This window comes from Oncorhynchus tshawytscha, linkage group LG24, assembly GCF_018296145.1.
Source record: "Oncorhynchus tshawytscha isolate Ot180627B linkage group LG24, Otsh_v2.0, whole genome shotgun sequence".
Classification (NCBI taxonomy): Eukaryota; Metazoa; Chordata; class Actinopteri; order Salmoniformes; family Salmonidae; genus Oncorhynchus; species Oncorhynchus tshawytscha.
Window position 1 is genome coordinate 11,626,007 of NC_056452.1, and position 14,583 is coordinate 11,640,589.

Genomic DNA, 14,583 nt, shown 5'->3' on the forward strand with positions numbered 1-14,583 from the left:
TAACTGACCCTTTCCTTCTTCATCAAGGTCCTCCATAGAGATTAGAGAAAGGATTTCCTTAAGTTGATCTTCCCTATTATTTTTTCAATTCCAGCCCCCGTCCCCACAGGAGGCCTTTTGCCTTTTGGTAGGCCGTCATTGTAAATAAGAATGTGTTCTTAACTGACTTACCTAGTTAAAGGTTAAATCAAATAAATGGATGTTCTTTACCATTTGGCCATCAGATTTGCCACCAATGCTCCTTATAGGACACATCACTGATACATACTGCAGCCCTCATGCTCCACATACAACACCCGTTCTGCCAGTCACATTCTGTTAAAGGTCCCCAAAGCAAACACATCCCTGGGTCGCTCCTCTTCAGTTCTCTGCAGCTAGCTACTGGAACGATCTTCAAAAACACTCAAAACTGGACAGTTTTGTCTCAATCTCTTCATTCAAAGACTCAATCATGGACACTATTTACTGACACTTTGTGGCTGCTTTGCGTGATGTATTGTGGTCTCTACCTTCTTGCCTTTGTGCTGTCCTCTGTGCCCAATAATGTTTGTACCATGTATTATGCTGCTACTATGTTGTTGTCGTCATGTGGTGTTGCTGCCATGCTGTGTTGTCTTAGGTCTCTTGTTGTGATGCGTTTTGTCCCCTATTTTTAATCCCAGCCCCCATCCCTGCAGGAGGCCTTTTGCCTTTCGGTAGGCCATCATTGTAAATACGAATTTGTTCTTAACCGACTTGCCTAGTTAAATAAAAGTACATAAAAAAAATACAAAAATGGATGTACCTCACCAGATGAGGAACCCCTTGGTTATGCAGTTATACTTCAAAGACATCTGTGGAGAACCTTTACCCTGCAACAGTAAAAAGCATCCAACAAAATGGCAGACATTTGGTGTCAATGGAGTCTAAATGTAATTCAAGAACAAATCACACAAGGTTCAGAAACGGTTAATTTATTTGACGTTTTACATTCAAACGAAAATAAAAAATATTCATATATATATTTTCATATGTAAGTATATGTTGCTAGTAAGCAAGGTACAGATTTAAAACGTAACACAAACAACTTCTGTGTGGCATACAGTATATTTACAAGGCGTGCTTTGAATACTATACAGTGTTTCCATAGCTGCACAGGTTTTGTGAATGTGTTTATCTTTGAACTCAAACGAGCCAGAAAGATAAAAGGGGTTTTAAAGAGAGGTCAGGGCCTTGGACCAAGTGAAAGGCATGTTCAGTTAAACATTTCCCCTCCCAGCATCAAAAATAAAAAAGACAAGAGCGGTGAAGCAAAGCAAGGCTTACGGAGGAGAGGTCTGCTCAAACTGAACAATCACTAAAACACAAAAGGCAAAATTATAGGAATTGATCAATTCACTAATTCAAATTAACAGTCATGCAAAGCTCTACATTAGGTCAACTTTCTGGGCTGAAAACCTCACACGACAAAAAGGGCGTATGTTATCAGTAGCGAGTTAGGTTGTTTGCCATAATATTTGACAGTAGCCTAGCCGTGAAGTTTGGTTGCACGGTATATAGTTGGCTTGAAGCCACTACACCAACATTATACAAGAAAAAAAATCTGGTTCCTCAAGTAAATCAAGTAGTCACCAGATGCCACCACAATCCCTGGTCAACCCTACTCTTACATATCTCTTCCAGTAGTTATTTACAATAAGTGGAACAGCCACTTATTTAAAACACGTACAACATCATAATTAGAAATAGCAATTGTTGTTTGTGGTAACAAAACACTACAGCAGATATTCCAACGGATTCCTATTGGGACAGATTATTATACTGAACCAAACCCCTCTGTTTTGGCATTTCAGTGGATTAAGAAACTGAGAAGCCAAAAACATAATGGAAGATAAATGCTATCCTTAATAAGCCCTCTCGTAACTGCAACGCAGCCCAAAACATATTTAAATTCCCAGGAGAGTGGATATACTTATCACCGTATTACATTTCTAAACACGTCAAGGCCATGATTGACAGCTGCAAGAATCGTGAAGCATATTCACAGAATGAAACAGTGTAAATGAGAAACCGTAGCATATTAAAAAGCTTTCAATGAATCAAAAAACGGGCAACAAAAAAAAAACTTTAATTAAGTCAGAGCACTTTCTATTCCGAACGGGGTGCAGTTAGTCCAGGATCACGGTAGAGTTGTAACGTGTATGTTTATCTTCTTGGCAGGGGGGCGTGATCTCTGCAGTCTGATCGCCATTTTCATTTGAGTGAAGTGTGGAAAAGAAACAGAGTCCACAATATTCAGATCTTTCTGGAATCTTTCGCTTCGAACAGCTTCATGCGCTCCTGCACGGTCAGTCCCTCTTTGAGGCTCTGAGAGACAGAAAATGTGTCAATTAAATTTAAACCAATATATTATCTGGCTTCAAGGCACTATATTAGGCAGAACACTATTCATGTTAAGCATTGTTCATATAAATAACCACAAGTGTAACTTTTCGGCCTGGCAAGAGCCCAGGATTCACCGTTAGAGAATATGTTATTTAGGGGTGTTATGTTGGTGAATCACAGTAAAGAAACCGGTAGTAGGGTTTAAAGTTAACATTAACTTGGCTGACATGTCATCTAAATGTTGACATTCTGACAGACATTTTAAAAATAGGGACTCGATTACGACCACCCAAGGTGTGTTGGTGAAGTTTGGGATGCTAAATGACACACAGTCATGCAAGTCAGACAAAACACACATACCAGACAAAAACACAACAAACATACACACAAGACAACACAAAACCATTACAACCCAAAAACAACCATTGTGACATGTTTATGTGCCGTACAGACAAAATAAAAACAGAAATGTTCACAGACAAATGTCATTCAACAGAACACCACAGTTAATGTACGTTCCTTGACTGACCAGTTAAGGGAGAGAAGTTTCCTGGGCTCATTGTGGTACAAACATGAGTTATTTCATGGATACCTTTGTACTGTACTACAAAGACATTTTTTATTTTACCTTTATTTCCAAACCAAACCACTGCCCCCATCTCCAGCCCAAACTGCACACCCAAGCCGTGGTTTGACCAAGGGGGATCACCGAGTTGATAGCGTTCAAGGAGTTCAAAGAAAAAAATGGCATTCCAGCTTAAACTGGGATCGTTACATATACTGGCCTACTCGTAGTATTCTCCACAGCTACTGCAGGTGACTGGTAAGTCCTAGTCCACGCAACACACAAACGTACATCTGCTGTGCCCCAATAGGCTTACTGTAGTAAGCTTCCTTTCCTCGTTCCCTTTCCTTCATGACCACTGCTCTTACAGAACATGACAGGTGAGTCAAGATGGACGATCCTATCCAACCCTTTTATAAACCAGTGGTGATGATGAGGGAGAGAAGATGCGGTCAGAAAGACATTTGAGAGGACTGGGAGCAAAGTGTAATACTAATAATTTGGTGGGTGCTTATTTGTCCTATTTCACATGTACTAAGTGTCTATCATACGCATGTGTGAATTGGAAATGTGTGTTCGGCATATCCCAAGTCCCCCCGAGACACCCTCGGAGAGTGGGGTCACGGCCAGGGTCAGCCATTATCAACAGCGACCCTGGAGCAATAAGGGTTAAGTGCCTGGCTCAAGGGTACAGACAGATTTTTCACCTTGGGAATAGAACTAGCGATCTTTCGGTTATTAGCCAGATTTAACCGCTAGAGCCATTGTCCACAGATATGCTCCAATCCGCCATTGCTACATCCATTTTTGTACTATTAAAATAATGACATAACGCCATTGAATTACTCTTGAATAATATAATTTACTGCTTCATTCAACTGTTTTACCATACCACGTCAGAACCCAAATTATACTATTTTATTAATCCAATGTTTGTAAATTCTGTTATTGTAAACAAACACTGTATAGTAAACATGGGGCAGCAGGTAGCCTAGTGCTTAGAGCGTTGTGCCAGTAACCGAAAAGTTGCTGTATCGAATCCCCGAGCTGACAAGGTAAAAATCTGTCGTTCTTCCCCCAAACAAGGCAGTTAACCCCAGTATGCCGTCATTCTAAAATAAGCCGACTTGTCTAGTTAAATAAAGGTAAAAAATATATATATTTTAAAGCCTCAAGGTTAAAACTATAATGTTGATCTCATGGATGGTCAGTCCTTGCATCCATAGCCCTATCTATGAATTTGAAAGTGGTTACATTTCTCCTGCCCCATTCCTCAGCTTTTTACCAAAACAGTGATGGGGTAGTTGCTATGTTTTCTGTTTGAACTCATTCTAGGCACTGAAGAACCCATGCTCCTGCAAGGCAGGCCTTACCACTCTGAAAGACCTGCATGTTTTACCTTCTGCTGTACTACATCAAGTGAAAGTTCATTGCACCAGTTTTATTGGGGGGGGGCATAGAGGAGAGGCAAGGGTAATAGAGCGCAACATGCTGTGTGGTTGGGGTGGGACATGCTCACTCAAGGACATGCTATACCTACATCTTGGGGTAAGGGGGAGAATCACCCCTCAAGGGGGGTGTCAGCTATCCCAGATGACCTGTTCAGTGATGGACTGATGTGGGAAGACAGGAGGACAAGCTTACCACATATAAAACACGATTGATTGACGGACTGACCCGTAAGCAAACACACACTAACAGCAGTAATCTATATGTGCACACCTACACTCGTTCACACGTGCACACACTCGCACGATCGCACGATTCTAAAATGGTGAACAAATATGTTGAATTTACAACTAAACCCGGGGGGGATTTCTGCATCAGGAATGTCCACATTAGCGTACCTTTGATCTAACACCTCTTATTTGCTTGGAGAGAGTCGATCGTTCCTTTTTCAAAAAATCTGGATTACTTTTCGATTTCATGATATCTGCAAAAACAAAATTAGGTGAAAAAAAGGCGTGTGGACATGAATTAATCATCGTCATAGCGCCCCCCCCACATCAACCTGATCCATTTTTAAACATTGCAAGTAACTCTAAATGCATAGGGGTCCAAGAGGGTTATGGTTTCCCACTAACCATATCCAGGGGTAGCCGACCCATCAACGTTCCTGTCCCCCAGTGCTTCCGTGGCAACCAGTAGCTTCTCCGTCAGCTTGGTGATGTCACAGTCAGCCTTGGCCTTCACGATGCTGAGCTCTGTGTAGATGTCTTTGTACTTGTCTGTGGCATATTTCTTATCCTGTTCACAAAAAAAGAGTGGGAAAAAACTTTGATTTAGCCATTGACTTCAAACTTGGTGTTTTTTTTTGGTAGCCTGGGATCCAAACTGATTTTCTACGGCTCAGTGAAACACTGAGGAAGCGGAGCAAAATATTTTGCATTCCAGGTTATATTGTTGGTGGACATCGAAAGGTTAGTCCTCAAAGAACAGTGTTTAGAATAACTAACATGATCTTGATAGAAAATATTGAGGATAAGAGTGTGTTTTTCCATACCCTTAATGCAGACTGAAGTTCATCCTTCAGCGAATGGATTTCCTGTTTGAGATACTGGATTTCGGACTCCTTGATACGCAATAAGACCTAAAATTGAGATGTACAGTAAATAAAGTTAGACATCAAATATAGAACACCAGTGTGGCCAATGTGTGTGTGAGACGGAGAGTACAGTACCTCCAGTTCATAGAGGTCCTTGCCCTGGGTGAAGGGTGACAGGGCCGTTTCTCCGCTGTAGCAGGAGCGCATGCGTGTGATCTCCACGGTCAGACGGTTATTCAGCTCCTATGGGTCGGTCACACAGAGGTCAGAGTTCACATTATTCAACTGGGGCATCCGGACTGTTTCAAGGCCAACAGGATCACACAGTGTAGAAATAAATAAAATAATTTAAAATACTTCACCAGAAAGCACGACTTAGCCACAGAGGAATCGAGGATCATTGGCTTCTTTAAGAAAAATAGCTGTGGATTGTTTCAAATCACAAGCTCGTAGGCCTATGCCTTTTGGAAGCCCGCAATTTGGGCAGTGCGCGTGGCAATAGACCTAGCTGATATTTGAGTTGCGGCTGTCAGTGAAAAGCATCTAAAAGAGTATAATTTAAAATGTTGAGACAAGAAGGGGAGGGGTGTGTGGCAAAGATATAGGTGAGTTTCTCTCCAGCATGGCTCAGCTGTCTCCCGCCAATTCTTGCACATTCATTGTGTGAATTGTTTAGCCTTTCGATGAAACATTTTTTTTACATTCTCCATTACGTATGTCACCAGTAGTAAAGGTACCATTAATCCCCATCATTTGGTTACATTAATTTCTGTTAATCCTTAAATCTATTGACGAACCCATGCATAACAAGTAACAAGCACACAATCCCCATCAAAACCCGTCAGTTTAAACTAGAGATCTGATATTTGCATCCACACATCTGTGGCGGAAGGTGACAGAGCCACAGCAGTGTTTGGAAGACCATGAGACGTCCCAAAAAAATCTTGCTTCTCGCGAAAACGTCTGCAGCGTCCTAACGATTTTGGCCTACAAAAACAATGTTCCCTCAAAAAAAATTTTTGGGTCACCGAGCAAATTTCAGGTCTGCTAAGTGCAAACTTGAACATTGTGAAAATTCTGCGCAACTTGTCTGTGAACACTGAGGCTGTACCCGCTTTAAGTTACAGTTACAGCGGCCAAGTAGGTTACTGTGGCTATTTGATCATGTAGGCCATCCAGAGTGGCCTACCATCAAAAACAAATGGAGAAAATGCATTGCATAACATTTTAGCATGGAAAAAGCTGTTCTATCATTCAGCCTACTGAAGCAGCATATGTGTGGTGTTTAATGTAGGCCTACATTCCATTAAACCTGTTTATCCACTTGTCCTTCAGATAAGGTGGTGACTGAACATGTTGCATTGTTTGATGCAAGAAATCGCATTACAAAATACAATGCATTATTATGTCATTATTACAGCGAATCAGACAAATCATGCTACCCTCTATTGGCTACTTAGCGTAATCAAGAGTCTCAAAATATCCACACCACCTCTTTAAGACATCAAAAAACTCACTAACTAGCACTGAATAAGAACAAATGTGCACAGGTAGCTACATGCAGCTCTCGCTTTGACCTCAAAACAAGCACATTTACTCGTGACCGCTCATACTGTAAACACAGTCCAGTTCAAGGTGAATGGCACAAATCCATATATGGCAATGGCTATTTGCATTTAGGCCTACTGCAGCTCTGATTGGTTATGGCTCACCTGTCTGTGTAGAGTACAGGCCTGAGTTGTGCATATCAATGCAACAGAATCCTACTCCAATGCGCTCTGCCTTCAAAGAAAATCTCTTGCACAGTTAGTTTTGCATACTAAGTCTTGCATAGTTCATTTTCTTTCGGTATGTTACATTGAAAGTGGCTTATATTGCATTGATTCGAGCACAATTCCCACAGTACACGAAACGTGGATGACGTTGTAAACTGAAAGGTAAACTCTAGAAAACTGAGTGAAGTTCAATCTCGTACTTCTCCGAGCAGCAGTCCGAAGGGAATGTCGTCTACATTCCAATGAAAAGATGACTCACAAACACGAATGTGTTCTCCATTTTGCTCTACAACCCCCACGGGACTCGTCTGAAGTCGGTACTGCCGATGTGCCAATTTCTGTCTGTAGCGTCCTAACTGTTTAGGCTAAAAATCTAACACCATGGTGTTCTCCGTTTTGCTCTACAACCCCCACAAGTGTCACAGGACTCGTCTGAATGTAAATGGTACCGTTTTTTTTTTAATTAATGGAAGTATGGATGTAGTTTTTGTGGCAAAATAAGATTTCTTCTAGATACAAGAAAAATACTTCAAAACCTTATTCCTTATGATTTCGTTTTTGACTCGGTTTTGCCACTCATTAACGTTTTATTCAATGTATTCCATGGGCTACAGTATAGTAGTAAAGGCCAAATTCATTATTTTATCAAGCAACAATAAAAATAAAATAAAAAGTGATACCTACAGGGGTCCCAAACCCCCCAACAAAACGATACCAACAAGGGTCCTAAAATTCTAAATCAAACAGCTAAATTATATTTTTTACAGTTATACTAAACAAAATATAAACGCAACACGTAAAGCGTATCATGAGTTGAAATAAGAGCCCAGAAATTTTCCATACACACAAAATGCTTATTTCTCTCAAATCTTGGGCACAAATTTGTTTGCATTCCTGTTTGTGACCATTTCTCTGCCAAGATAATCCAGCCACTTTACAGGTGGCCCATATCAAGAAGCTGATTAAACAGCAGGATCATTACACAGGTGCACCTTGTGCTGGGGATATTAAAAGGCCACTCTAAAATGTGCAGTTTTGCCACACAAGGCAATGCAGGAATGTGCAGGAATGTCCACCAGAGCTGATGCCAGAGAATTTAATGTTAATTTCTCTACCATAAACCTCCAAAGTTGGCAGTACATCCAACTGGCCTCACAACTGCAGACCATGTGTAACGATGCCAGCCCAGGACCTCCACATCTGACTTCTTCTCCTGCGGGATCGTCTGAGACCAGTCACCACCAGACAGCTGATGAAACTATAGGTTGGCACAACCGAATCATTTCTACACAAATTGTCATAAACAGTCTCAGGGAAGCTCATCTGCATGCTCGTCATCCTCACCAGGGTCTTGACCTGACTGCAGTCACTGCAACCGACTCCAGTGGGCAAATGCTCACCTTCGATAGCCACTGGAACCCGGTAGAAGTGTGCTCTTCACATATGGATCCCGGTTTCAACCCTACTGGGCAGATGGCAGACAGCGTGTATGGAGTTGTGTAGGTGAGCGGTTTGCTGATGTCAATGTTGTGAACAGAGTGCCCAATGGTGGTGGTGGGGTTATGGTATGGGCAGGTATAAGCTACGGACAATTAACACAACTTCATTTTATCAATGGCAATTTGAAAGCACGGAGATACCGTGACGAGATCCTGAGGCCCATTGTCGTGTCATTCATCTACCACCATCACCTGTTTCAGCATGATAATGCAAGGCCCCATGTCGTAAGGATCTGTACACAATTCCTGGAAGCTGAAAATGTCCCAGTTCTTCCATGGCCAACATACTCACCAGACATGTCACCCATTGAGCATGTTTGGAATGCTCTGGATTGACGTGTACGACAGCGTGGTCAAGTTCCCACAATTATCCAGCAACTTCGCACACAGCCATTGAAGAGGAGTGGGACAACATTCCACAAGCCACAGTCAACAGCCTGATCAACTCTATGTGAAGGAGATGTGTCGCGCTGCATGAAGCAAATGATGGTCACACCAGATACGGACTGGTTTTCTGATCCACATCCCTACTTTAAAAAAATATGTATCTGTGGACCAACTGATGCATATCTGTATTCCCAGTCATGTGAAATCCATAGATTAGGGCCTAATGAATTTAATTAAATTGACTGATTTCCTTATATGAACTGGAACTCAGTAAAATCTTTACATGACTCACATTTCCATCAATGAACAAAAAGCGTAATTTGGCAATGTTTTTTTTCTCTCTTCTCCCAGTCATTATTGGCCGGTAAACAATTGCCGGCTAACGGAAACCGTGTTCTGTGTGTACCTGGTTGTGTGCGTTGAGCTCCTGGTTCTCCCTCTGACACTGTCTGAGGGCCTGTCTCTCAGCCTCCAGGGCCTGGGCCAGGTGCGCATTCTCCAGACACTTCTGAGAGTACTGCTCCGACAACACCTCCAGCTCCCTCTGGATCGACTGCAGCTCCTCCCTGAGACACAGTCACGTGTACATACAGTGCCTTCAGAAAGTATTCATACCCCTTTAATTATTCCACATTTTGCTGTGTTACAACCTGAATTAAAAATGTATTAAGAAAATATATTTCTCACCCATCTACAAACAATACCCCATAATGACAAAGTGAAAACATGTTTAGATGTTTTTTAGCAACATCTTTTTTAAATTAAATATTGAAAATGAAATACAGAAATCGAATGTACATAAGTATTCACACCACTGAGTCAATACATGTTAGAGTTAAATAAATAAAAACTTTTTAAAAAACTGAGGCAGTGATTACAGCTGTGAGTCTTTCTGGGTAAGTCTCGAAGAGCTTTGCACACCTGTATTGTGCAATATTTACCCATTATTCTTTTCGCTCCGTCAAGATTGTTGCTAGGCAACCATGTTCGAGTCTTGTCATCAATTCTCAAGCAGATTTAAGTCAAAACTGTAACTAGGCAACTCGGGAACATTAATTGTCTTCTTGGTAAGCAACTCCGGTGTAGATTTGGCCTTGTATTTCAGGATATTGTGCTGCTGAAAGGTGATTTAATCTCCCAGTGTCTGGTGGAAAGCAGACTGAACCAGGTTTTCCTCTAGGATTTTGCCTGTGCATTGCTCAATTCAGTTTTTTTATCCTGAAAAACTCCACATTCCCTAACAATTACAAGCATTCCCATAACATGATGCAGCCACCACTATGCTTATATGGAAAGTGGAATATGGAAAGTGGTACTCCGTAATATTTTGTATTGGATTTTCCCCAAACAAACAATTCAAATCAAATGTTATTGGTGACAAACACATATTTAGCAGATGTTATTGCGGATGTAGCGAATTGCTTGTGTTCCTAGCTCCAACAGTGCAGTAGTATCTAACAATTCACAACAGACACAAAAGTAAAAGAATGGAATTAAGAAATATATAAATATTATGATGAGCTATGTCAGAGTGGCAATGACTAAAATACAGTAGAATAGAATACAGTATATACATATGAAATGGGTAAAGTAGAATGCAAACATTTAACAGACTAGTGTGCCATTATTAAAGTGACCAGTGACTCCATGTCTATGTACAGTACCAGTCAAAAGTTGACACCTACTCATTTTTTAAAACTATTTTCTACATTGTAGAACAATAGTAAAGACATCAACACTATGAAATAACACACATGGAATCCTATATTTTATATTTGAGATTCTTCAAAGTAGCCACCCTATGCCTTGATAACAGCTTTGCACACACCAACAACGAGTACTACAGTCAATGAACTTCGGTAGCGTTTTCCTCAAATTTACTTTGTTAAAATCTCCAGCTACAATAAATGCGTCCCCAGGATATGAGGTTTACAGTTTGCACAAAGTCCAGTGTAGTTCCTTGAGGGCCGCAGTGGTATCGGCTTGAGGGGGATTATACACGGCTGTGACTATAACCAAAGAGAATTCTCTTGGGAGGTAATGCCGTCAGCATTTGATTGGGAGGTATTCTAGGTCGGGTTTCTGTATGTTATCACCATCACATCACCACCTTTCTTCTTCCCAGAGAGTTCTTTATTCCTGTCTGTGCGATGTACTGAGAACCCAGCTGGCTGTATGGACAGGGACAGTATATCCGGAGAGGGCCATGATTCCGTGAAACAGAGTATGTTACAGTCCCTGATGTCTCTCAGGAAGGAGATCCTCGCCCTAAGCTCATCTACTTTATTGTCCGGATACTGAAGCGAATAACATACCCGGAAGCGGTAGATGGTGTGCACGCCATCTTGGAGCAGCCTCTGGAATCGGTTCAATTGCCCAGGGGGGTATGAACAAAGCATCCAATTCGGGAAAGTTGTATTCCTGGTCTTAATACGGGTGAGTTACCGCTGCTCTGATATCCGAAAGTTCTTTCCGGCTGTATGTAGTAACACAAAAAACATTCTGGGCTAATAATGTAAGTAATAACACACACGAAAAAATACTGTACAGTTGCTTCGGAGCTAGAAGCAGAGCTGCCATGTCTGTCGGCGTCATCTTTTTGTTCTGAATACAAAGTGTTAATTGCTTTGCCACATTGTTCCAGTATTACTTGTTGTACAGGCTTCTTTCTTCTCACACTGTCAACTGGGTTAGTATTCTGGAGTAACTACAATGTTGTTGAGCCATCCTGAAGCAGCAACCACCATGCTTGAAAATATGAAGAGTACTCTGATGTGTTGTTTTGGATTTGCCCCAAACATAACACTTTGTATTTTTTATTCTGTACAGGCTTCTTTCTTTTCACTCTGTCATTTAGGTTAGTATTGTGGAGTAACTACAATGTTGATCCATCCTCAGTTCTCCCAGCGCAGCCATTAAACTGTTTTAAAAGTCACCATTGGCCTCATGGTGAAATCCCTGAGCAGTTTCCTTCCTCTCTGTCAACTGAGTTAGGAAGGACGCCTGTATCTTTGTAGTGACTGGGTGTATTGATACACCATACAAAATGTTAATAACTTCCCCATGCTCAAAGGGATATTCAATGTCTGCTTTAAAAAAAAATCAATCTACCAATAGGTGCCCTACTTTCTGAGGCTACTTTCTGAGGCCGTACTCCCTGGTCTGTGGTTGAATCTGTGTTTGAAATTCACTGCTCGACTGAGGGACCTTACAGATAATTAATTGTATGTGGGGTACAGAGATGAGGTAGCCATTCAAAAATCATGTTAAAACACTATTATTGCACAAAAAGTGAGTCCAAGCAACTTATGTGACTTGCTTAGCAAATGTTTTACTCCTGAACTTATTTAGGCTTGCCATAACAATGGGATTGATACGTATTGACTCAAGACATTTCAGATTTTCATTTTTAACACATTTGTAAAAAAATATATATTAAAAAAACAGAAATCCACTTTGACATTATTGTGTGTAGACCCGGTGACAAACAATTTATATTTAATACATTTTAAATTGCGGCTGTAACACAACAAAATGTGGTAATGGTCAAGGGGTGTGAATACTTTGAAGGCATACACAACCCCTTCCCCGAGGAGACCTTTTACCAGTTGCCACTGTCACCTTGCAGCAAATGCATCAGTAAAAAGGTCTAGCTATACAAGTCAGCTTTGATTGATTAGTGTATATGGGCCCATAAGTAGACAAACACCATATGTATTTGGAAAGTGAAGCTAACATTTTTTAAACTTGTCTCTATACTCCAGCATTTTTTATTTGAGATCAGATGTTTCATGACTCGACAGTACAGAATGTCACCTTTTATTTGAGGGTATTTTCAAACATTTGTTTTACCGTTTATAAAAGAAAGCACAATGTATCTATTCCTTCCATTTGAAGAAGTCATAAGTATTTGGACAAATCCACTTATAGTGTATTAAAGTGGTTAAAAGTGTAGTATTTGGTCCCATATTCCTAGCACGCAATGACTACATCAAGCTTGTGACTCTACAACATCATGGAATGCATTTGCTGTTTGTTTTGGGTTATGTTTTGCCCAACAGGGACTGAATGGAGAAAGACGACTGGAGTAATTATAACAAACAATATAACAAACAAAAAAGCCATAACTAGAGCAAGGTAAAAAGGTAACTGCCAAAATAAAGGATGTAAATGAGGGATACAAAGTATATTGACAGCAGGTGGTTCCACACAGGTGCGGTTCCTGAATTAATTAAGCAATTAAATCATCCCGGCCCGCCACAGGAGTTGCTAGTGCGCGATGAGACGTGGAAATCCCTACCGGCCAAACCCTCCCTAACCCGGACGATGCTAGGCCAATTGTGCGTCGCCCCATGGACCTCCCGTTCGCGGCCGGCTGTGACAGAGCCTGGGCTCGAACCCAGAGTCTCTGGTGGCACAGCTAGCACTGCGTATGACTTCTTCAAATGTAGGGACTAGATATATAAAGTACTTTCATTTCTAAAAGGCTAAAAAGATACAGTTTTGCATGAAAATACCCTCAAATAAAAGGCAACATTCTGTACTGTCGCCTCATATGACACATTTGTTCAAATACATATGGTGTCGAGTGTCTCTCTATATAGAGCTCACTACAGTCATTCAAATCTCTGCCATTGTCTGCTACGTACCAGTTGTGTTCCCAACCAAAATAGGGACTTACTGATACTGCTCGTGCAGCTCGTCGATGTCGGTGCTCAGTCCGCTGATTTGGGAGCGCTGGTTCTTCTCCATTTCCTCTCGGTGTGCGTTCTTCATAGCCTCAATAGCTGGAACACAGAAAGCTAGCGGTCAGAGTCATTACAATTGTAGGCGGCAAAAAAAAAGCCAACCAAATCTGGCAAACACTAGGGATTGGCCAATGCAGGGGCTAATCTTTACCGGCGATGGTGGCGGCCGTCTCTTCAGCCAGTAGCCTCTCCTTCTCCTCCAGTAGTTTGGAGACCTCCCTCTGGTGCTGCCTCTGGAGGTCCTCGACGACCTTGTGGTGGGTCTCCTCCATGGCTGTGAAGCCTCGCTCACACGTAGCCTGGGGGAGAAGGGGTTAATACTGTTGGCATTGTTTAAAGCTCCCCACGGCGTAGTAGTATGCTATTAAGGCCTTAAATCATTGAGTGAAGAACGCTTCCTTATCCTTACCAGATTTATGATGAAATTTAGTATGCGCAAGCGATCAGAGTAATCTAACTTGGGACGGTCTGTGAGACGTCAGTCCCATTTGTGTTATGTGCTCTGACGAGTCTTCATGGTGAATTATTTACCAGTGCAAAGCAGAATTACATCTGAGAAAGTCATGCAAGCATTTTTTGGGATCAGAAGGCAAGCAATGTTAGTATGAGGGAGTGTGTTTAAGGCAGCCAATTTTATCAGGGCAAAGAAGAGGACATCGAATAAGATTTGAATCAGTCTTTCTAGAAACATGTGTATCAA

At 41.4% G+C, this 14,583-nt stretch overlaps 1 protein-coding gene across 1 annotated transcript in view; it reads right to left on the reverse strand.

The window, feature by feature from the left end:
* Window positions 1-937: 937 nt before the first annotated feature.
* The window catches only part of si:ch73-103b11.2 (centrosome-associated protein CEP250), a 105,586-nt gene continuing 91,940 nt past the window's right edge, over window positions 938-14,583 (reverse strand). Inside the window, 8 exon segments of the mRNA XM_042305320.1 lie at window positions 938-2,346; window positions 4,777-4,862; window positions 5,014-5,176; window positions 5,433-5,519; window positions 5,610-5,717; window positions 9,542-9,701; window positions 13,817-13,922; window positions 14,035-14,182. Of these exon segments, the coding sequence (XP_042161254.1) occupies window positions 2,275-2,346; window positions 4,777-4,862; window positions 5,014-5,176; window positions 5,433-5,519; window positions 5,610-5,717; window positions 9,542-9,701; window positions 13,817-13,922; window positions 14,035-14,182 (930 nt within the window). The 3' untranslated portion in view covers window positions 938-2,274.